This window comes from Sylvia atricapilla, chromosome Z (genome assembly GCF_009819655.1).
Source record: "Sylvia atricapilla isolate bSylAtr1 chromosome Z, bSylAtr1.pri, whole genome shotgun sequence".
In the NCBI taxonomy this organism is placed as follows: Eukaryota; Metazoa; Chordata; class Aves; order Passeriformes; family Sylviidae; genus Sylvia; species Sylvia atricapilla.
Window position 1 is genome coordinate 44,828,917 of NC_089174.1, and position 24,266 is coordinate 44,853,182.

The following is a 24,266-nucleotide window of genomic DNA, read 5'->3' on the forward strand; positions in this document are numbered from 1 at the left end:
TGTGTATCAATGAGGCCTTGAGACTCAACTCAGCTTCATATCCCTCACCAAAACAAAACAAACCAGACTAAACAAACAAACAAACAAACAACCACCAGACATGTACCACAAAATGGTAACAACTGAAATTATTGATTTCAGTTCCATTAAAAGCCTCACAGATAGGCCCAGAATGTCACAAGCATATTTGCATGCCAGTCAGAGAAAGGTTTTGCAGTAAAAAAATCTCAGAAGTGGCCTTAGCCCTTGCTTCACATTTTACTATTTATTTCATCCAAGTCTCTACAACTCCTGAAAGGAGAATGCAATGTGGTGGGAGTCGGTCTCTCCCGCCGTGCCTGCAGCGAGAGGCCAAGAGGAAATGACCTTAAGGTTAGGTAAGGGAGATTCGGATTAGATACAAGAAAAAAAAAAATTCCCTGTCAGAGTGGTCAGGTCTGGGAACAGGCTTCCTTGGGAGGCAGCGGAGTAACCATCCCTGGTGTGTATTCCGCGGAAAGCCGAGCTCCCCGCGGGCAGCGCTCGGGACGGGAAGCGCTGCGGCGCGGTGCCGCTGCGCCCCCTGCCGGCTGCGGGCAGGAGGCGGGGCGGGAGAGGCGGCGCCCATGGGGCTGCTGGGAGCGGCGCGGGGCCGGCAGCGGCAGCGCAGTCGCGGACGGGCCGTGCTCTCGCTGCCGCCATCTGTTCGCCATGGTTCGCGAGTTCGAGCTGTGTCCCGGGCGGCGTGTCGGCGGCGACCAGCCCTGCTTCATCATCGCCGAGATCGGGCAGAACCACCAGGGCGACCTGGACATTGCCAAGCGAATGATCCGCATGGCCAAGGTGCGCGGAGGGGGAGGCGAGTGAGCGAGAGCGCCGGGGCGCGGCCGGGGGACGCACGGGAGGGTTTGCTCCAAACACAGAATGTCTGTCGGAAGACCCTTGCACTTGACTTTGGTGAAGGGTCTGTCTGGGGCGCTTGTCCTGTGAGGAGCGGCTGAGGGAGCCGGGGTTGTTCAGCCTGGAGAAGAGGAGGCTCAGGGTGACCTTATCACTCTCTGAATTCCCTGAGAGGAGCTTGTACCTTGGTGGGGGTTGGCCTGTTCTACCAGGCAACCAGGATGAGAGGGCATGGCCTCAAGCTGTGCCAGGAGAGGTTAAGGCTGGACATCCGGAAGAATTTCTTCACAGAAGAGCTGAACAGACATCGAAATGGGCTGCCTAGGGAGGTGGTGGAGTCTCTGTCCTGGAGGTGTTTAAGGAAACTTGGTGCCATGATCTGTTTGACAGGGTGGTCTTCAGTCACCTCAAGATCTCGATGATCTCAGGAGTCTTTTCCAGCTAGTTCATTCTGTGATCTTGTGTCGTGGCCGCTGCCCCTCATGCTGGGGCATGAGTTCATGAGGAATTTTGGAAGTATCAGGCAGCTGCTGAATCGTCTCTAATGAACGTCAAGTTTGACTTGGTTGACATTAGATCTTTATTGCAGTAAAGCTTGTGTCATCCAGTAAGACAGCCAAACTGCTTTCAAATTTGGTCCATTAGATAGAAATCATCACAGCTCGGGGCATGGCGTATTCAGTTCTGTGATTGGGGTGTAAGTGGGCACTGCTCTAATGAGGATATGTTTTCACTGTTTGACTTCAAGTGAATTCCTGGTGGTGGTCAAGAGGTTTCTGGTGCTGGCGATGTGATCTAGGGGGTAAATGTGGTGATGCTGGATGGATAGTTGGACTGGATGATCTTAAATGTTTCTCCCAACTTTGATGATTCTATGAATTTCAGATTCATACTCTTTGTTCCACAGAATCCCGTGCCCTTCTTTAATGTAAAATTATCAGTGACAGCTAATCTGGGAAAAACACCACAGAAGTCAACTCTTTGAATAAGCAGCATGCATAGCTAAGTAGTTTTGAGATTTTATATGATTTCTCTCAGCTGCTGCTAAGTGTATCAGGACTTTGAAATAAAAGGGTTAATGTGTGTGTAGGTCCACAGTCACTCTGTGTTCATTACCATTTTTGTGATTGCTGTATGATAATGTGAAAACTCCACAACAGAGTTAGGATGAGCGCAGTTTCACTTGCATTTCCACTCAGTGTGCACCAGCATGTTTTGCAGGACTGCGGAGCAGACTGTGCCAAGTTCCAGAAAAGTGAACTGGAGTACAAATTCAACAAGAAAGCCTTAGAAAGGCCCTACGCCTCTAAGCACTCCTGGGGAAAGACCTACGGAGAACACAAGCGCCACTTGGAGTTCAGTCATGACCAATATAGAGAGCTAAAGAAGTATGCAGAAGAGATTGGCATTTTCTTCACAGCTTCTGGCATGGATGAGGTATGTAAGCCATACTGGAATGACGGGGAGTCTGGCTGGTTTTTCTGTTTGGTATTACATGTGATAGTTCTTACATATAAAGAATATATGGACAATCAATTTCTAACTGAGAGACCTAGAGTAATTTGTCAGTTCACCTGTCTCTACTGAGTATTTTGAGGTTTACTGAGTATTTTAGAGGACTTGCCACATGATACTTATACACAGTAAGTAATATTAGAGACAAGGCTTCATTCTGACCTTCATAAACAATTGAAGCTTTGAGAGTGTAGGTCACTTTGGCAATCAGATTGCTCTTTGATGGTGTCTAGTATGTTGGTTTCAAGCATATCAAAATTTCTTTGTGTATTTAAACCAGATTCCTTTCTTGATCTAATCCTAATTATTTCTCTCTTTTTTCCCCTCCCTCCTTGCTATTTACTAGAACCCTGCAGTGTTTCTAAGCAGCAGAAGTGTTTGTGCTCCTATTTATTTTGCTGATCTCATGGACGGGCTCAGCACCTTGCCCTATTACTGTTGAATCATTTACTGATTTTTGCCAGGGGGCTCTTGACCAGTCAGTCAACAGCTTCGCAACTCCACTAAACTCCTGTTACTGTTCTCCTTAAGACATGTATACTTTGTAGCTGTTCTATGTTGTTTGCCTCAGAGTGATGGTAGTGACGGTATTAACAAATGCAGCATCCAGCTGAAATGTGTAAGCTCTAAAGGTCAGATGACAGATAGATGAGATATTACAGATTTTTTTTTCTTTGTGGCCTAGAAAATACAGAGAACCAAAACAAACTAAAAGAGACCCTTCCAGAAGTCAGGTAGACACTTTTGCATATGGCCAGCAGGGCAATGTCCCTGACTTTCTGCAAGTAGACATATCCAGGATAGGACAAGAATGTGATTTACTCAGTATTTTAAGGTGATATATTCAGTGTCTCACTCTTGCAGAGACAATTCCTGATATATCAGTGTTACTCTTATTTCTTATAATTTGTTCTCCCTCTTCATCTGACAGTAAACAAATATATTTTGTGTATATGGCAATAGTTCAGTGCCAAGGATTCAGAAACATCTGTGAAAAGAGAGTGTGATGATGTTTCTTATATTGCTATCTTCATGTCTAGAAGACCTGCTGGACAACATGGACAACAACTCCTTTTAGGAAGGAGTAAATGAACCCAGAAGTCTTGGACTTCTGTATCTGGGATCTTAAAGACCCACGTGCCTTTGGGGACTCCTTCTCTGATGTTAAAACCTCTGGTTTCTAACGGCTGTGGTGCAACACAAAACACCTTTTATAGGCAGAAGCTAAGATCACTTTCTGTTGCTGGGATCCCTCTTTCTCTCTGCTGTGCTCCTTTGTATGTGGCTTCATCAACTGGTTAACAGAACTGTTTGTGCCTTCTTTTTGAGTAGTAATTACATTACACAACTCCCTAAGAATTCTGGTGGCATTTCTGCAAGACAGGGGTTTGGAACTTAAAGAGAGTGTTGCATAAATTGACATTAAAAGTCTTTGAGAATTCATTAACTTCTGAAAGGTTTTATACATTAACTTCAGTAAATTATCTCTGGAAGTCCAGTTAAGTCAAAGAGGTTAAATTGTGTGTTAAACTATATGAGGAAATTAATGAAGTGATATGTAAAATAAATACAAAGGTTATGAATAACTTCTTTATTTATTCTGTTCCAGTGTGTACTGGAGACAAAGCAGGATCTTATTGAACCACTCCCTTTAATGTCATTCCTGTTGCTTGAAATTACTTCCTGGTACTTGAATTTCTTAAAGAAGAGCTGCTAATTTTCAAGAGATATTTACGTAATAATGAGTAGCCTTAGTTACAAGGTCTACCTGTCATATTTAATTTTTGGCCACCTCCTGAGATAAGATCTTTGCCTTTTTACTGTAGAATACCCACTGTCTTTATGCACAATGCATCTGAATAAACTATATTAAATAGTAAATAGAGAGATGCTATACATTGCAGGTACAAGAAATCAAATTTCCATCATACTGATGATAGAAAAATTAGACTCAATAAGACGTGGACATCAGCATTCTTTCTCTGGCACTAAGTAAATTTAACTGCAACAAGGAAAAAGCTGAAGAAATTAAAAGTGTTTGTGGGTGGTTGACAGGAGACAAAGGTAACTATTTCATTATTTTCCCCAGAGGTGAATGGAGGATTTAAATAACTCTTGCCTGTGATAGATTTGGAATTTAAATTTTCTTCCAATAAAGTACTCATTTTTAAAAGGGCACTTACTGATGTAATACTGGTTTTCAGAAAGCCTCTAATACTTCTTGAGTTGTCTTCAATATAGCATACATATTTTTAGACAAGGCAGAGTATAATTCGCATTTAAATAAACAGTTTTATTGTCTTTGCCTTGGCATATTTTATTGTCTAATATCTCTCCTAAAAGCAAACTCATTTTGGATTTCCCTTTTTGGGCACTTTTGAGTTTTTTACCTGGTGCTTATTTAATATGCTCATAATTAGTTTTCAGTGTGATGAATCTATTCTGCTGCGTTTAGCTTTAAACACTCTGTGGCTTAATATTTCTGACCTGCAGGGTGGTGTGGCAGGACAACTGTATGTGTGCTTTTAGTACATTTCTTCTTCAACAGGCAGACTTCCATCTGCAGGTAGTTGCTCTCTCTAGTAGTGTTTTTAAAAAGAAAGAAAAAAGCAAGAATGCTGTGGTACACAAGTTCATCTTTAAGTGGAGGTGGAGCTTGGTAAGCAGCAGAATGTACAGCTGGTGTGACCAGCTATGGTGAGAGACAAGAGACTGCCTGGAGACAATGAACCCAATCAAAAATCTGCACTAAAATAGAAGTATGAAAGAAGGCATCATAAATATACTCCACCTAGAGGGAAATCAGAAACTAATATTGTCAGGATAGTAAATGTTACTTCAGGAGCAGTGGTTTTAGGGGAGATGTCTATAATACTGACCTGTTTAATTAAGCTTTAGGTTTGCTGTGTTAAAGGGCAGTTTATTTCCAAGCACAGTAGTTCTTTATCCCTTGATCCAGTAAAAGTTGAGTGTTAAAACACAGTGATTTCTTTTCCTTGTAGATGGCTGTGGAATTTCTGCATGAACTGGATGTTCCATTTTTCAAAGTAGGATCAGGAGATACAAATAATTTTCCATATTTGGAAAAGACTGCAAAGAAAGGTAAGCATTTTCTTTGAGGCATCTTGGTGAACATCACAATTTCTCAGTAGCTTAATTATTAGATTTTTACTCCTGTGCATTTCTGGGAAAAAATCTGAAGTTTCTTTAAAAGAAACTCACCCTCAGACCTTGAAAAAGAAAGCTTTACCCAGCATTCATTTACTTAAAGTAATTAATTTAATTAATTCAATCTTGGGTAGCTTTCTTGTAGACCTAGGACAAAACTTTGTGCGTATTTTCTACTGGCTAGGTCGCCCAATGGTGATTTCCAGCGGGATGCAGTCGATGAACACAATGCATCAGGTTTATCAGATTGTGAAGCCCATCAATCCAAACTTCTGCTTCCTGCAGTGCACCAGTGCATACCCGCTTCAGCCAGAGGATGTCAATCTCCGTGTTATATCGGTCAGTGAGTAACCCAGAGCCTACTGTGGGTAGGGGAGCAGAGAAGGGCTGTGTCCTTTTACTGGGATACACTTCCAGGTCTTAAGGTGTGCTGGAACTTGCTTCTGAGAAGTTACAAGATGTTCCTCTAATTCACAATGCAAGCACTGAAGTAAAAGGATACACTGGGTCGTTTTTTAGCAGAACTCATTTTTGAGGAATATGATAAAAGATATTGCTGGAGTGTTCAAAGTTCAACAGAGGAAAACATGACATATGGCTGACCAGTTAACCCTGTAGTTTATAGTACTAAGAAAAATCATGTAGATTGTTATCATAAAGATGATGCTTGAAGTGAGAATGTAATTCTAAATAGGGAGCTAGACCAGAAACTTTGTTACAAAAGCTTCATGTGACTATCAGAGCAATGAAGAAAATTGATTAGACCCTACTATAGTTTTCTTCATTTGAAATATTACCAGGATACACCAAATAGCGATGTAAGAAAGTTTTCCCAAACTGGGCAGTGTTAAAGCACTACCTTAGATCTATGCACACATAGTATATGATTTTTATTAGAATGACACAAGGCATTTAAGTGTCTTTAGGATTTGGTGACTGTTCTCTATGCAGGGATTAAAAGATTGCTTCAGATTTTAAATACAATGTTGAAGAAATCTGTTTTGGATATAGATTAAATTTAACCAGTCCACTGGGTTCTTGGATGAAAATAGGATACAGTTACTGTTACTTACACTGATATAGGCTTTAAAGACCCTGAATAGTAGAACTGAATTAAAAGGAGAAACATAAGTTATAGAAGAGAACATGCTTTCTTTTCCTTGTCAGTATTGATAATAGTCAAATTTGGAACGTGGTGTTGGTAATGCAGTGTGACTTTTTGAATTGAAAAATTAGAGTTCTCTGCATAACCAACTGCTTGTTTTGTGGCACAGTATTTGTCGACTGCAGTTATCACTGTTAAATTTGCTTTGTCTTTGAAACTGCTACCTTGGTAATTCAGACTAACTCTGTCGTGATTCAAGGCATATCAGTCAGCTTTTCCTGATATCCCCATTGGTTATTCGGGACATGAAACTGGCATAGCCATTTCAGTGGCAGCTGTTGCTATGGGTGCTAAAGTACTGGAACGCCATGTGACTCTCGACAAAACATGGAAAGGAAGTGACCACCAAGCATCCCTGGAGCCAAATGAACTGGCAGAGTTAGTGAAAGCCATCCGTACTGTGGAAAAAGCAATGGGTTCTCCAATCAAACAACTCCTGCCTTGTGAAATGGCCTGCAGTGAAAAGGTAACTTTTGATTTTGGTTTGTGTAAACCTGCAGCTGATTTAGACCTATAGCTAATAACTCTATATTCAGAAAAATAGCTTGCAGATTGCTTATCGCAGTAGTTTATTGCAGCATGGAATCATGTAGGTCAGAAAAGACCCATGAGGTCATTCAGTCCAACCTAATACCAAGTCCAGCTGCTATTGTATGTTTGTAAGTGCCATGTCTGCACATTTTAAATAACTCCAGGAATCATGACTCAGCTGCTTCCATGTTCTAGACTGTCTGACTGCTTGATAACCCTTGTAGAGAAGAAATTTTTCCTAATATCCAGTCTAACCCTCCCCTGGCACAGCTTGAGGCTATTTCCTCTTGTTCGGTCACCTGCAGTCTGAGAGAAGAAACCAACCCCCACCTGGCTACAGCCTCCTTTCAGGCAGTTGTATAGAGTCATAAGGCCCAGTATGAGCCTCCTTTTCTCCAGGCTGAACAACCCCAGCTCCCTCAGCTACTCCTTATAGGACTTCTGCTCCAGACCCTTCACCAGCTTTGTGGACCTTCTCTGGATTCACTCCAGCACTTCAATGTCCTTCTTGTAGTCAGGGGCCCAGAACTAGACACAGGACTTGAGGTGTGGCCTCACCAGTGACAGGTACTTGGCAGTAGTAATAGGAATAATATCTCTATGATTTTATCTCTTTGATGTATCTCTGTGATAATATCTCTTTTACACTAAGCTAAAACACCAGTCATTTTAATCAGATTCCCTGCATTGTGATTTTGAAAAATTCCCATTGAGCCACTGTCCACTTTCAGAAAACATCCGCATGTTCCTGGCAGCCCAGTTACAGTGAAATTAACTGTGCTAAATTAATCTTCATTTGGAATAAGTAATGGAGAAGGCAGTTCTACACAACCTGTTCTCAAATAACTGCAGAGTATTTTTTATCCTTTTTTGTTATACTAAGCTAGCAATGCATTTAATTTAAATACTGTTTGTTTTTTTTTTCCCCTCCCGTGTAGCTGGGAAAGTCGGTAGTGGCGAAAGTGGCAATTCCTGAAGGTGCAATATTGACACTTGACATGCTGACGGTGAAGGTGGGAGAGCCAAAGGGATTTCCCCCAGAATCCATCTTTGATCTGGTGGGCCAGAAGGTTAAAAAAAATATTGAAGAAGATGAAACCATCACTGAGCAAGTAGTGGAAAATCATGTAAAAAAAGTGAAGTGCTAAACCAAAGCACTCCAGTCCATGTTTCTCAATGTACTACCACGTAATGTGTTTGAGAGTAGCAGCATGATATATTAGAAGAAAGGGGTATAATTACAAGGGTGCAAACAGGTTAGAATTTTCAGGTTCTCATTAGCAGCAAGTTTCAGAAGCAAGGGGATATAAATTATAAAGATTTTATTAGAAACTGTATAGCATTGTGCCTAGGAAATGCCATGATCCTGTCTTCTCCATTCCACTTAACCTAGATTAATTTGGAGTTTTGTCAAATATAAGACCACAGTCTGCTGTTTTCCAGCTTCTCTTTTCTGTTAAGATTGCAGTAAATTGTGAGAATTTTGTCTATGCTTTGAATTATTCTAGCTCTGTATCTTTTGATATTCCTCTCTTTTTTGCCATTTCCCTCACCCCTGTGAAAGCAGGACTCTGGTTAAATACAGATAAGTTAAAGTTTACATACACTGAACAGAAAGTTACAAATGGAACTGGATGGCTTTTTTTTTAAGATGAAAGTCTTAAAAGTGTCATGATAAAGCAGTGGTTTGCAGGAATCTGTATTCTGTGGGAAAATGAGTTACCTGAGAAAGCTAGGTCCTCAAGACAGTACCAGGAAAGGAAGCATACAGAATATTTAGAAAGGTCCCATTTAAGGGTCAAGAGAGCCTATTGTAAACTGAAAGGCCAAAAGGCAAGCCAGAGAGATTGAACAGGGAAGAAAAGTAGATCTGAGATGAATCAGTGGAAATAAGCTTAACCTGTGCTTCAGAAATTGTGAAAAGCATCTATTGCGGGTTGAATGAAGTTTGGAATATTAAGTTGATTCTGCATTTGGATACCTCTTTTTGGACCTGGGGTGCAACTTCTCAGGTAGGAAGCCAAATGCTGGTGAAGCTTGATCTATTTTTTTCCTGTGCTGCCCTGCAAATCCTCTACATGGGGGTTTTTCTTTCAGCACTGGTGTGTGAGATGACTGACTACATCACACCATTAGGCTTCAGCTTGATGGTCAGTACACCTTTCATGTGCTCTGCTCTTGCATCCCAGCTTCTCACTTTTCAAGTGAGAAACGCAATCCCACTCTGGTCGGCTGCTGCTTTTACCTTTGACCAGTAGGGGAGCCAAATAGCAAGAGCTGCAAACGAGTCATTCTCCAATTACATTGCTTAGCACAGAATTGCTAAGGCAGTAATTCATCTGCTTTTTTTTTTTTCCTGTGGTGGAATCATTTACCTACATGGAACTAGCTACCTTTTGGTCATGAGTTGGTGAAGTATCTTGAATTCGGTGTTGAGTGGCTTTGCACCTAAAACTGTTTACTTTAAAAACGTTTACCCTTGTGCAATTCTGAGGATACTGTATTCATATCTTTAAATGGGGAGTTGAGGTTGAGTCATATACTTGACCATACATGAGCTGCAAATGATGCAGTATGCTTGCCTTACATTACAAAACTACTCAATGGTTAAAAGATTTTTTTTTTCAATTTCAAAATTGAAAAATAAATTTAGCTTATAAAACAAACTCTTGTTTCTGCATTTCAGCCTATGGTCAGACCTTGCCTTTGCCAGCACTAGTGATGCAGGGCCTTGAGTATTTGAACACTGTAAGATCACCTGACCAGTTTCAAGTAGCAGAGGTTTTCACTCTTTACTGGGCTGGTCCTGGAGACTGCTGTAAGCAAAGGCTCCAGAAATTTCCAGGACTTCAATTAATGTATTGGTGGGGGGAGAAATATCCATATAAAACTTGCAAGCTGTGTCCCCTAGTTTTACGTTAACACTGCAAATTGAATACAAGGATAAATAGGCCACAAATGCACCTCTGGCCTGGTGTTTTTATTTTATTGCACCTGTGAGCCCTGCAGACATCTCATTCTGTAAGGGGTTGTAGACAGCTTTTTCTCATGCTTCCACTCAATGGGAAGAATAGGGCAACACAGAAGTCCAGTTCAGAGCTCCTGTCACATATAAGACCAGCTAATGACTATTAAGTGTGGCCACAGAAGCTCCAGCTTAAGAAGAGACCTTTCCAAGAGTCAGTGCCAGTCTTTGATTTTTCCAAGATGACACTTAAATACAGGGTAAATCTCGTAGTGCATTTATTATCCAAATATTACCTTGTTAATGATAACAATATGCAGTATATAATCTGGAAGCTTGAACTAAACTAAACCTGTTGCCATACACAACTGCAGCCTCTCCAGATTGATAAAGGGAAGGAGTTCATTAAAAAAAATTTCAAAAAGTCAGTGTCCAGGTTCCAGTCTGAGTTGTAATATGTTTCTTTCAGTCTGACTTCTTCCATTTTGCAAGTTGAAAAATACTACATACAGGACTTCAGGTGGTACAGCAACACCATTTTTAAGTTAAATCATCTTCCCCCATTGAAAAATGCATATACATTAAAAAAATAGTTGGTTTTCTTGAATTTACTGTTACAAGTAGAAAAAAGTACAACCATGGTCATACAGCACTTCAAGCACATCAACATCATTTATAAAAGCCAGACCACCTTCCCTCATTGAAAAAAAAAATGTACATTAAAAATCACAGTTGGTTTTCCTGAACTTGTGTTACCTTCTAAAAGCATCATAATTTCAAGTTTGATACAACAGATGAATTCATGTAGATAATTGCTAAAGTGGCATTAATATAAAAAGCATGAAATAGTAGGCTTTATTTTGCTTTGTTTCTTATGTTAGTTTGCACGTTCTAATGGACCCTTCCCAGAGTCTCAGGGCTGGATAAACTGGTTCTGTGAACTTGCAGCGGAAGGTGTGCAAATGGGCCATGCCATCGCTAACATTGTAGAATGAAAGGATTCCTGCTTCATAATCTAGAAAAATGCCAATGCAATCAGGATCATCATCTACCAGGATGGGGACTCTCTCTCCCTTGTGAAATGCCCAGTACTCAACATCAAACTTCTTAAGGCACCAAGATGCTCTATTCCAGCCCAGTCGACAGGCTTCAGAGTCTCCTTTCCTGCCAATGGTAGGGTAGGCTGCGCCAATCCACCATCCTGCTCCAGCATGAAGCACGTCAACTTCCCAGTAATGGCTCCCAGAAAGGAATGCGTCTCTGCTTAGCACTTGCCATAATTTATCAAATCTCTGGGGACTACAGGGGTAGAATATTCTCCTCCAGCTACAGCTTACTTCAAGAAGGTCATCAGACAATTTCAGTCTTGGGTGAATGCTGTCATATTCCCAGGTTGGTGATCTTGCATCTGTAGTCAAAGCCATAAACATACTTGCTACATTTCTCATGACCCTCAAAAGAAGTTCAAGTTGTAAAATGCCTACAAAGGAGCCCACAGTTGGCAGTGTCTTGGGACAGTCAGAAAGCCTGCAGTCCCAGGAACATGGGCTGGAAAAGGCATGCCAAGGGGGTCACAGCAGGGTACTAACTGCTGCCTCTGGACCTTTGTTATCTGGGCCAACCATGGTGATGGAGACCTCAAACACAACACCAAGGTTGCTTTATGCTTAGGGTTAGGCCTCAGCCAGAAAGCCCACAGCTCCAAGGACACTGGGTCTGGAAAAGGCATTACAGTCTGTGCAAGGCAGGGCCCAACATTGCTGACTCCATGTTAGGTAGGGAGGGGATTCTGCTAGCCATGGAACAAACAGCTCCGGGACACTGGAGCTGGAAAATGTATGCCAAGTGCATAAGGCAGTGAACCAACACTGTTGTCCCCACACCTTTCTAACCTAGGCCACCAATGTGATGGGCACCTCAGCCACAGCACCAAGCTGCCACTGGGGTTAAGGGCCACATCAGAGAAGCCACAGGGCGTACAGTTTCAGAGACACTGGGCCTGCAAAAGGCATGCCAAAGGAATCACACCAGAGGACCAACACTGATACCTCCACACGTATCTAATCTGGGTCACTCCTGGTGATGGAATAAGGAGAAGCCATACACAGTTACGGCCCTTTGGTCTGTTTAGCCTGGAGGAGACTGAAAGGAGACCTCACTGCAGTTACAACTTTCTTGTGAGTGGGAGAGGAGGGGCAGGCACTGATCTCTTCTCTGTAGTGACAATGACAGGACCCGAGGAAATGGCCTGAAGTTCTGTCAGGCAAGGTTTAGGTTAGAAGAGGGAACCTTTGAGTTTGAGCTCAAACTCAAACTTGGGCTCATCAGGGAAGTGGTCACAGCACCAACTCTGATAAAGTTCAAGAAGTGCTTGGACACACAGTCGTGTGCAGCCCAAGGAGTTGGACCCTAGTGATTTTTGTAGGTCCATTCCAGCTCAGGAGATTCTAGGACTCTAGTGTAATCATACTTACGTTTTAAGAAAAGCAACCGATCTACAGGAGTCATGGTTTTCAGTGCTGTCCCAGGCTCCTTCTTTGCAGTAGGATTAAGGCTACTGAAAATATCTGGGCAAAGTTGAAAAGGGACAGTTTAGGGAGTCTGCCTAAACTGCCTAAACTATCATTTTCATTTTCAACTATCATTTTCCAGCTTCATGGACAAACTATGTTACTTTTCCTGGGGAGGGACTGCTCACTCTATGCTTTCAGCATTATGCTCTTTGGATAGTGTGGAGATGCTGGATTAGTGTTGCCAAAGAAGTAATAATTGAGCAAAACACCAAGTAATCACACCTGACTCCTTAAAAAGTAGCCCTGATCAGATGAAAATAGGCAGCTGAAGATAGCTGCAGGTGCTTGATGCAGAGCACCTCCAAGATGCTCTCTAGAAATCTACACACATCCTGCCTTTCAGATCAGGTCTGCTCATTTTCCCCAGCAACCTGCTACTGTCTTTTTGGTGGCAGTTCTCTGATAAGGGATTAAAAGGCAGCTGGGTGAAATGTGGTGGCCAGTGTTGCCTGCTCGCTCAAAGCACAGCAGGATTTTCCCATGGCTATTTAGCTTCGTGGCTCTGTGGCCTTAATCATGCCAAAGGTCATTTAATGAATGACCATTATGGCTAATGAATATCCATTTGATGAAATAACAGCTCAAAGGCAAAAGGATTTCTAAACAGAACATGCTAGCTCAGCTTTACAGTACCAAAAATCATATATTTTTTCCAGACTGAGGCAGATCACCAGGTACATCAATTACAAAAAGCTTTCAGATTTTAGAGGTACCCCAATGCCAGAGCACTTACATCCAATTGTAAGTGACTGAGAGAATAGATACATTCTGTAGGTGTGATGGACTACATTAAATTGTATTGAAATACCTGATAGAACTGGGGGAGGGGGTGAAAAAAGCATCAGACAAACCAAAGATCATTTTCAGAGTTGGAAGAGCAACTTCTTATCTATGTTCCTAAAACACCACTGCTATAGCAACATTACACCCATGCTGTTAGAAAACAGTATCCATGGCTGAAACACTGTGGTTTCTCCAGACAATTTGGTAAAAAGTCCTGTTTTTACTTACAAAGTACTTTATTTGTAAAGAGAGGAGAAGAAAGCAAAATTCAGAGCACTCTCACAGGTACCTTCTTTAAGCCTGGCTTCCAATGGTTTCTGTAGAATGGACTGAAGAACACTGTTGAAGTGTTTATAATGGTTAAGTAAGTGTTCAAATGAGAGAGGTACTGGATGCCACTCTTCTGGCATGTGCCTGGATTCCTTAATTTCCTTCTCAATTTCTGTGTACTTCTGAGGGTAGAAAGACAAACACTACAATTAGCAGAGGATGTGACATGAAAGGACTCTTCCCTCCAGCTCCCATACACCACAGAGCAAGCTCCTTCACTAGGTAAACCTATGGGCCATAACAGGCAAGCTTTGCTGAGCTCAGCCTGCCTTGTAGCTCATTAGCCTGCCCATTACCCTTCACCTGTCAGGGGAGCCCGTGGCCACCCCAGACATGGAGAACCAAGCAGCTGTGGTTAAAAGAGATTCCTGCAGGATGGAAATGAGTTTAGCCTGGCCAGGACCCTTTGTGGGAAATCCCATCCACGGCAAAATCAAACCATTAAGTTTTAAAAGCAATCTGAAGAATAAAATCCAACCTCCTTACAATAAAATCTCCACAAATTCACAAAGAGCAGCTCCTGTGTGGAGGTGTGTTGGCTAGCATGCACAGCAGAATGCCAGGGGCATATCACAGGAATGGAAACTCAAGTCTGACACATGGCAAGGATGCAAAAATGCACCAGAGGCATGCATCATCCTGTAAAAAATGGCATTTTCTGGCTTGTGTCAGGGCATAAGCACATGGCAACACACTCTTCCCAAGGAAGGTGAAGATCATTAGGAGAGAGAAACTGATGTTTATCTGTAGGCAAAAAGAAAAGCATTGCACCCTCCAGTGAAGTGATGGCTATTGCTTACAGTGATTAGGATTTCTTGCAATTAAGGAAATTACATTTTAACTTTCCTCCTGAGGTTTCCTGAGGGCTGCCTTTTCTCAGATCTGCATATTACACTGGACAAGGAAAGACCTGATACATCATTTGTCTTCAAAATTAAGAGATATGTCTTACAATCTGTCCTTTCTATCTCTGCTTAAAATCAACATGAATTTCATACAGACCTGAAATCAATGCCATAGCAAGAACACCTAATAGCTCAAAACTTTGGTAAAATTTGTTCACCAAAACACCAACACAAAACAAATTAAAAAGCAATTAGAAAGATGCTGCTTACATACAGAAGGATTTAAGGAAGACATCACTAGAGAAATGTACAACGAACTGTCAGGGTAAGAGGTAGAAAGAGACCATACAATACCACCTCCAGGAAATTAATAGCATCACTGTCCTGTTGTATTTGTCTGATTCGATGTATGAAGGTCTCTAGAGCTGCAAGCTGTTCTTGACAGGACCTCATATGCTGATCATGTGCTCCCAGAGCTTGCTGAGTCTTTTCATCAATTAAGTCTTTTGCCAGACTCTCTTCTTCCCGAAGAAGTAACTGAAGTGCAGTCATTTTTTCTGACAGCTGCCGTTTCATCCTATCAGCATGTGCCTATGGATGAAGCAGAAGAATGTCTCTCCTTTGCTCAACAGACCATAAGCATTTCAGGCATTTCTCTTTCAGGCTGTCAGTGCTATGTTTTGGTTGAATTTTATAGATTTTCTCCATCTCTTCAGAAACATGTCTCTACCCCTTCAGGGAATGTGATGTCTGCACATCACCTACCTGCTGATGCCTGGATGGAGAAGACTGAGGGAAGATTCCAAGATGCCCATTTACGTAGAAAAATCTGTTTTCAGCTGGAATTAACAGAGTAGCAATTGCAACAAGAGGCAGACCTTGCCCTTCAAGATTTTGACTGCTTTTAAAGCAAGCCAGAGACAAGTAGCTGGTAGGAATAGAAAGCCTCCAAAACAAAGTGACATCAGACCAAACCTCTAAAGCCCCCTCAAGCTCTTACTGGCATTTCTGTAACAGAACTCCTTAGAGATGCTCCTTAGAGCAGAAGTAATTTCATGCTCTAAAAATGAGGTGCAGCTTAGCACACATTTCCATTCTTAAGACAGAATGAACAGAAGTGTTCTTGTGTTTACTCAACTCTGAATCCAGAAAATTCACTAATGCAGTTCAGAGCAATGCAAGATACATAAGTGAAGCCAGAATAACATAGGCAGCTGGGGCTACCTACTATTCTGCTGCACAAAAATTTCACCCTTGGTCTTCCAGAGATGTTCAGCTGATCAAGAAATGAGGACCAGGCCTTTAGAGACTCTTCCCTCTGACAGTGTACTATATTGTGATGGACACAGGATACATTCCTCTCCTGAGAAGCAGTAGGTGCCTGGGTCTTTGAATAGCTAGAGAGAAAAAAAAAAGTCTCAACCAGTGGAGAATGAAATCACACTTTACCTTCACATCATTTACAGCCTGTTCTATGTTCCTTTTGTTACCAGTTTCTTGCTCTTTTCGCTCTTCTAGATTCTGCAAGCACAATGCCATGAGTTCCTAAACAATAATGAAACAAAACAAAATAGTATTTCATGACAGCATCATAAGAAAATAACAACAAAAATGAGAAACATCTATCCAGCTTATTTCATATAGGGAGGTACTGCAATACTCAGTTTCAGAATCAGAATATTCTGAATTGAAAGGCACAACTCATAAATGAATGGTCTTTTATGAGGTTTATTAAGGACAGTATAGTAATGAACCATAAGGATTTCAGCATTTCACCTGGTGGTTATACTAGTAAGGTTTGGACAGCTGTGCAAATTAGCACCACATTCTTAAAAGCACAGGGAAACTCAAAGTGAAAAAACTATTTTCATCTTTAAATCTGTGATGCTGTGTATTTCAAGCCAACATGCTAATATTGCATGTAGCAGCTGAAAGGCAGCTTAGTATTTTTATTAAGTGCGTAAGTGGAAGTGTCCATTTAGAATCAAAATCCAGTGAATGTTCAGGATGCTTCCCAGTGTACAAATGACCAGTCAGATACCCCACTATCACCACAGTGATGCTGTAGTCTGAATATCTGCAATAGCTAATGGTGTCAGGAGGGCTGGTAATCAATCACAGTATTTGTGACACTTGTGGTGTGCCCAGCACAGCATAATCAGTGTTCTGCTTATGTCTTGCCCCAGTTTCTCATCTGCAGCCCTCTGAAATTGGCTGCCTCTGCCCAGCAGGTGAACAGTCTTGGTGTACCTGCTAATGCATGTTTGTCATTAGTAACATGAAGGATACAGTCAGTGCTTACGCTCTCAGTGCACTGGTTCTAAAATAGGCCCTCAGTAAATACCAGGTAAGCTAACACCAGCTGTAGCTGCTATCAGCGTCCTCTTCTGCAGCTGAGACCCAGTCAAGAACACCTGCATGCACATGTGCCAGTTCACTGCAACAGTCCCAGGGCAGCACAGCATTTAAACTCTGCAGTGTGGACAACCAGAACCTGCATTTCTGACGTGTCTCCTTAGAAAACACATGCACTGTGTCATTTCAGTATGACAGAGTCAGAAGAAAATGGACTCCTGGCAAAAGCCAGAGACCCTGCATCTGGAAGGCCCTTGGCACAGATACATCCACGCAAGGAGGTAAATGTTCTTGCATAGACTGAGACACTCAAGCTATTTATTCCAGCTGCTCCAGTTTTCCATCTTGCCCCTGAAGAACCGGAAGAGTTCTACACCACTAGAGGATATTCAGGACTTTTACCAGATATCACCATTCCTTAGTTTATTTTGCAGCCTAGACCTCATTCCCTTCCTCAAAGACCAACAAAGACCACAGAGGAAAACCTAGTCTTCCTTCTTTGCTAGTAACACACATCACTTTGTGCACTCATGACAGTGACCATATGCAAATATGTCAGCATTTCTGGTTAAGCATTACTTTCTTTACAGAGGTATGTGAAAGAGCTGCTTCCTTCTGACTGACGACCATGCCAGCAACCCATGTCATTCACCCTGAGGAACTGACTCCAAAAACCTTCCTTTAGGGATTGCCTGGATGCTTCAGGTAGTTCAAGTGAAAACATTGTAAAAGCAAGGATTTCTGAGATGACACTCCGAGCTCTAGTCAGGCTCACAGGACACATATCAAGTGCAAAGAATGCTGATCCTGTGTGCTGCATTCAGGAGTACAGGGAGCATGCTTTTCGATGATGTTAAACAGTCTCTGATCCAAGGATGAAGCAGCTTGCACAGGGGTTCTCATTTCTTCTTAGAACCCACAGCTAGGATTTGCTGAAAGACCTGTGGAAGATTCTCAGTAGAAGAAATGCTGCCTGGCTGATGCCATGCTGAAAGGGCTTTACTGAATAACTGCTCACAGCAAACAAAATCACTAGTCAAAATACAATCTTTTAGGCTATAACTGTTGATAGTTTCTGCCTAAAATCTCAGCAGCCCTAAGCCAGTAGATATCAGCAGATTTTGCCTAGGGACAGAAGGTCACGTGGGAGTACAAGTTTCTACCCCCGCTCACTTCCTGATTTGGCACTGAGAAAAGTCTTCATCAACAGCACGTGCTTTCCTCTGTCCATCAGACCCCCAGGGAAAGCAGCACAGTTTGTAGATTTGTGCACTTTACTTTGCCTCAGATCAGGTTTGCCATTCCACAATACGTGCATCACCCACACACTGCCGCCCTGTCATGAACGGAACTCCAATACTGTAATGATCTCCCACCTGCAAGAGGGACACTTTGGATGAAAGCACACCAGCAGGCAGGTGCAGTGCCTTGCTCGGATGTCTTAAATGACAGGGTTTCACCTCTTAAATTAGAAGGTTTTACCTCTGTGCTGCTGTTTGTGGCAGCCTAGTGCACGGCCCTCTGCCCTTGTAATGCTCTCTAACATGAAGTGCAATAAAATGCTCCAAGAGTTTACCATGACCTGTGTACCAGTTCAGTTCACAATCTGTGTGAACTTCCAAGCAGAAAGTTCTGTAGGAACTGTTTCCTCCTAGTGTTTTCTGTGGGAAGTGTCCCAGTAACACTGCTCCAAAATGTCACACAAGGAGTGGTAAGGAACTTTCTGAAATTGCAGAGGAAAAAGAAAAGAAAAAAGAAAGAAAGAAAAGAAACTTCTGAACATCAAACCTCTGTGTTAGAGTATTTCAAGTCTCCTAGCACCACAGCATGCAGGCCTCAGCAGGCCTCCTGGCAGGCTCTCCAAGTAAAACAAAGCACTAGCAGGAGTACTGGCAAGCTTGCAAAGCTTCCTGAGGATATTAGGTGGCTAGCTACAGTGGGATGAAGGAAAACCTCTTAAGGTAAAACCCCTGGGCTGGCTGTGGCTGGGATGGAGTTAATTATCCTCATAGCAGCCCATGTGGTGCTGTGTTTCATATGTGACTATACTGTGATTGCACAAAAGACTAGGAGGTGACACAAGCAGGACATGACCCCTACTAATCAAAGAGTAATCCGTACCATATAACATCACGTTCAGAAAACTGGAAGTGTTTAGGTGGGTGTTATAAATGACAGTACAATACTGTCTTTTGCATTTATGTATTAGCTTCTGCATGTTGTTATTAGTCACAAGTATTTTGATATGCAATTATATCTCCTTTTAACAACTCGTTTGTATAAAATAATCCATCAGTTTATGTAAGCAATGTATAGCTTATATAAATAGTGTGATGAATAAATTATATCGTAGGTCTTAGCAAAATATAAAATGTTAAAATGCCTTTAACTCAGAGAAATGTGCAAAAACAATTAATTTCATCCTGTTGTTTCTCACATCTGCAGACTGACGTCTCCAAGTGATAAGATAACTGACAGGAACTAGAGCACCAGGAAAAAATTAGAGAAGAATTTATTAATTCCTTGTTATCAGGGAGTGGAACAACAGGATGAAACCACAAGAAATACAATACATTGACCTAATCTACCGAACACCATGCAGAAAAGTCAGAGGTTAAAACCAAACAAAAGAGTTGCTGTAACACAAAAAACTCACAAGAATTAATGTATAAACTCATGAATATATATGTACCCCAGTAATGTAACAGTACATAGAGAAGCTTTGTTTTAAAACTAATTCTGTGGGTTTTGGTCAATAGCCAGAAACACCCCAGTGCTGGACACTTTCCCTTTCTATCCCCTTATTAAATTTTTAAAAATTCTAGAGAATGAACTTTGTTTTTCACAGTGTGTTGGCTGTCTTTTGCTCAGGAACTGTCTGGTGTCTTCCTTTGCATCACGTTTGTTCTTTTTCTCTTCCCTCCAGTTCTCCTTCTCCTAGTACTTATTTTTATCTAGATCCATGAATATTCTTGGTTTTGGTGTTCCCCTTCCCCAGTCCCACTAGGCAAAGAAGGGGGAAAAGCAGGCAGCTGTGCTGTGCTTAGCCACCTACCGGGGTTAACCCACAACATCCCAGGACTTATCAGAGAACTGTGCATGGGCAGTCACTGTGATCTAGCCAGCTACAATGGTGGGGCCAGGGGGTAAACAGAAATTACCTTTCCCCTTTCTCTGGGGTATCTATGTTTCTGTCAAAGGTTATTCCAGCCTGGCAATAAAAACATTCTCTGGGGCAGCGACACTCCTCTGATTCCACATACAGGGTCTGAGGATAAAATGCTGCTGCACGTGACTAAACAGTGAAAGCCACTTCCTCCTTGCCCCTTGATTTATATACCTCTTTTGTGGACGCTTGGGTGTCACCGATTGTCTCTTTCCTTTTCGTACACAAACCATATTCTTGTGCAGTGGCATCAGATTGACCTTGTCTGTGTGGGGTCTGCAAAGCACTTGTTGAAAGTACAGAAAGTACAGAAACTTTGTTTGGCCAGTCGACACAGCCCACAAACCTTGAACTCCCATACGGTGATTCTAAGGTAAGCAAAGCAAGGCTGAAGGTCGGCTTAGTACTGAGCCTCTGCACTGACACTCACAGATGCCACCATCACACCATAGCCAAAAAAACCCCAGCGGCACAAGTTTCAGAAACGAGGGGAAGACCAAACCAGGAAGATCCTGGCTCAGCTCCCGGTTTATGCCCGCCGTCCGCGGGGCCGGCACTCACTCACCTGCGTGCGGCGGACAGCGTGCGGCAGGAGGCAGGCGCGGTGCCCGCGGTGCGCGCCCAGGGCCGGGCACAGGGCGCACACGCAGCACCCGCAGTCCTCGCAGAACAGCTCCAGCGGCCGCCCGGCGTGGGCCCCGCACAGCCGCGCCCCCGGCGCTGCGCCCCGCGGCTCCCCATGCTCCATGCCGCCGGCGGCCCGCAGCCTGCGGAAGGGAAGGATTCGGGGCCGGCGGGGGCGGAGGGAGGAGGATAGAGGGCCGGCGTGCGGAGGGGTGCGCCGCCGGTGACCGTGCCGCGCCTTGGGAAGGCGAGCCGTGCCCGGGGGCGGAGGGCGGCCGCTGCCCGCCGCGCCTCTTGCCCTGCTCAGGGGCGGGCGCGGAGCGGCGCAGGCCCGCCTCAGTCGCCGCCGGAACGGAGCCCCCAGCCCGGGACGTCGAGCAGTCAGTGCTGGCAGGAGCCGTGCCTTGGAGCGGGAGAGCCGGTGCACTGGGAGCTGCCGCCGTCCCGGGCCCCGTTTGCAAAACTGAGTAATTTATGTAATTTCAGCAGCGTTGGTGTGAGGTAGGCTTCAGTGTCATGGCTGAGCAAGACATTTAACCTGATACAAAAGTGTGGGGGGAAATTGTTTTCGGGGTATTGTTGGAGTCCAGGACATCCCCTTGGATGGCCTGGGACCTGAGGAAAGGAGTTTGAGCCCTGGACAGGGGGGTGTGGAGCTGGTCCAGGGGGCTCGGAGACCTTGGCACAGAGCCCAGGGAGACACCGGGTTTGATTTTAATCCATGGGAAAAGCTTCCAACATTGCAAAAGTAATTACAAACCTCCAGGATGTGAAAATTGTAATTTAGCACAGTAGATGATGTAGAATTTAATAGTTTTAGAATTTTTAGAATAGAAGTAAATGGGGACAAGATGGTGGAATTTGGGTGGTACCTTATGTACTTCTCCTTCTTCCTCATCCTCCATTTTTTGGGGCGGTGATGGCACAAAGTAGTTAGAGTGGATTGGATCGAAGGGGAATGTCACTTCTGGTGTGGGCACTGGGCATTGGCACAAAATAGTAAATAACTAATATGTAATAATCTGTATAAATGTTAGGGGACATCCCATCTGTGGGGCAGTCGCCTCGTGTCCCAGCTGCTGTCCGGACCTCAACTGGGAGCAGAGAAAATTCTGAGATATCGAATAATAAACAACACAAGAAACCTGAAAACAAACCTTGAGGACTCTGCTTTTTTACACGGACGCGACTCAGGGCTTTTTAGAGGGCCAAGGACTTTAAACCACCTAAAGCTCGGGTGAGGAAATCCCCCCAACAGGGTGTGTCTTGTCACTTTCTGGTTTTCAGGTAGAATTTTGTGCTCTAAAAAGTCTCATTTATAGAAATAAAAATTCTCATGCTCTTACAGAGTTTGCACACTTACTTTCACTGGCCTGCATTCTCTCTTACCTACAATCAACCAAAATCATGCTAATTTTTGAATATGCTTTGTTCTTCCTGTGAATAAAAGCAGTAAGAGTACACACACACACATACACACACGTGCACATGTACGTAAGATGTGAAAAATACGAAGGTATTTTAAACCCGAGCATTTTGGTGGAACGTGTGAGAGCCAGAATATGTGTTAGTACATGAGAATGTGGAGCACTGAGGAACAAGGGCAGTCCTGCTGAAATCCAGCAGAATTTCATGCCTCCAAAAGAGCTGCTGACATAACCAACGATTTAGAAAGTGCCTTGTACATTTAAAAAGTCAGGTTTTTTTCGTGGAAAGTTTCATACAGACCCCAGGCTACAGTCATGGAATCTTAAGGATCATTGTAGATACTTGTAAATTGTTTGCTCTTGTTCTACACACCCAAAGAAAAGTGTTTATGCCTGCTTTAATAAAATAAAAGTTTCACATCCTCTTTGGGACCCTGTTCTGGTGCTTGACCATCCTCAGAAAGAAAACTTTTGCTGCTGTCAATCAACATCTTTCTCATTACAGCTGGAGCCTTGTTGTTTCACTGTGCCTTTCTGAGAGGCATTTCAATCTCGTCTTTTCAGTCTACGCCCATACAGGAGCTGTAGACAGCACTGAATTCTCTGACAGAGGCTGAACAATTCCAGTTCTTGGCATGTGTGTTTTGAAATGCTCAGCTTCAGCTCCACTATTGTCTCTCAGTTTCTGCAGGAGGGTTTGCCTGATGGAGTCCCTGTGTGTCTTGTCCAGAGGAATGTGTGTGTTAAGTAAATGTTCCTGTCTGACCATTCAGGAACACTCTGGCAGTAACGCCCAGAGATTGTACTGCTGGGACTGAGCACCTTCACAGGGCTCCGATGAGCCAAAGGGTCCCTGCCTGACTGCCTGCACACCCTGCACTCACACAGTCAGACAAGGATGCCTTAGCAGTTCTGCTCCAGGTTTCCAGTAGCAGAATCTCAGACCTCTGGAACCCTGAAGAGGTTTATTTATGGTTCAGTAACAGAGTAACAGCTCCAGCTGGTGCCTCTAGGAGGAACCCCAAACAAAGGATTTCCTGGACTTTTATACCCTCAGAATCTGTGTGACAGAAATTTGGGATTTTCCTGCTGAGTCCTTGGCTCCTGTGGTGTCTCAGTGTCCTGGCTGGGTAACAGGGGTGCCCTTTGCTGTGCCAGGGGTTGGCAATTCCTGACCTCTTGCCTCAGGCTCCCAGCCAGAGCTCAACCTGCAGCTCCCACTGCAACTGCACCCCAAGCTACCTTCACAGAATATTCATCCTTGTTTTTGGATTGAGCATACCTGCTAATATATTAAAAGGGGAAAAGAAGACTTTCACAGCATTTTATACTGCCTTTACTAACAACATTATTACAAGTAACAGTATTAAGGCTAACATTGTTGTCGCAGGGCAGAAATTATTATCAAGAAAAGGTCACAAAAGATTCATGAAACTCGTTTATTGTCCAACTGGTTTATCATTTATTACTTGTTGGATATGAGACAGGTATATCTTGTTTTCCTAACACAAAATTTTAACAGCAAAATGAGAACACAGTAAGCCAGGATATGGTCCCTTCCATTTAGGTTCTAATTTGATTTTTTGTGAGAATATCTCAATTATCATTACATCTCCAGGTTGTGCATCATCTATTTCAAGTAGACTGGGATGATACTATTGTGCATACTTTCTCCGTTCCTCAAACCTTTTCTATATTTTATGTATAAAATATTGGGTCAGGCATTCTTTTCCATCCAAAAGGCTGGTCTTAGCTGGAATATAAGTTCCTGATATAGCCAAGTGCCTTCCAAAGAGATTTTCTGCCAGGTTGTAATGGAACATTCCAAACATTCCACAGCATCAAATTTAAGGTTTGGTGCGGCAGTGCCTGTGTCACCTGTCCGGCCAGCCCTGGCACCACAGCAACACAGTGGTCCTTGGCTTGCCGGGAGTGCAGCG

General features: G+C 43.1%; 2 protein-coding genes across 2 annotated transcripts; one reads left to right on the forward strand and one right to left on the reverse strand.

Annotated features, from left to right (window-relative positions):
* Positions 1–647: 647 nt before the first annotated feature.
* Positions 648–9,924, forward strand: NANS (N-acetylneuraminate synthase). Its single transcript, XM_066339789.1, has 6 exons — positions 648–822; positions 2,101–2,316; positions 5,397–5,496; positions 5,747–5,901; positions 6,927–7,193; positions 8,197–9,924. The coding sequence occupies exons 1-6, from the start codon at positions 691–693 to the stop codon at positions 8,404–8,406; spliced, it is 1,080 nt and encodes a 359-aa protein (XP_066195886.1). The 5' UTR covers positions 648–690; the 3' UTR covers positions 8,407–9,924.
* Positions 9,925–10,477: 553 nt separating this feature from the next.
* On the reverse strand, positions 10,478–21,023 carry TRIM14 (tripartite motif containing 14). Its single transcript, XM_066339788.1, has 6 exons — positions 20,841–21,023; positions 16,204–16,299; positions 15,112–15,345; positions 13,869–14,031; positions 12,698–12,790; positions 10,478–11,631 (listed from the first exon to the last, which is right to left on the reverse strand). Exons 1-6 carry the CDS (start codon positions 21,021–21,023, stop codon positions 11,096–11,098), a joined length of 1,305 nt encoding a protein of 434 aa, XP_066195885.1. The 3' UTR covers positions 10,478–11,095.
* Between the last annotated feature and the right edge of the window lie 3,243 nt (positions 21,024–24,266).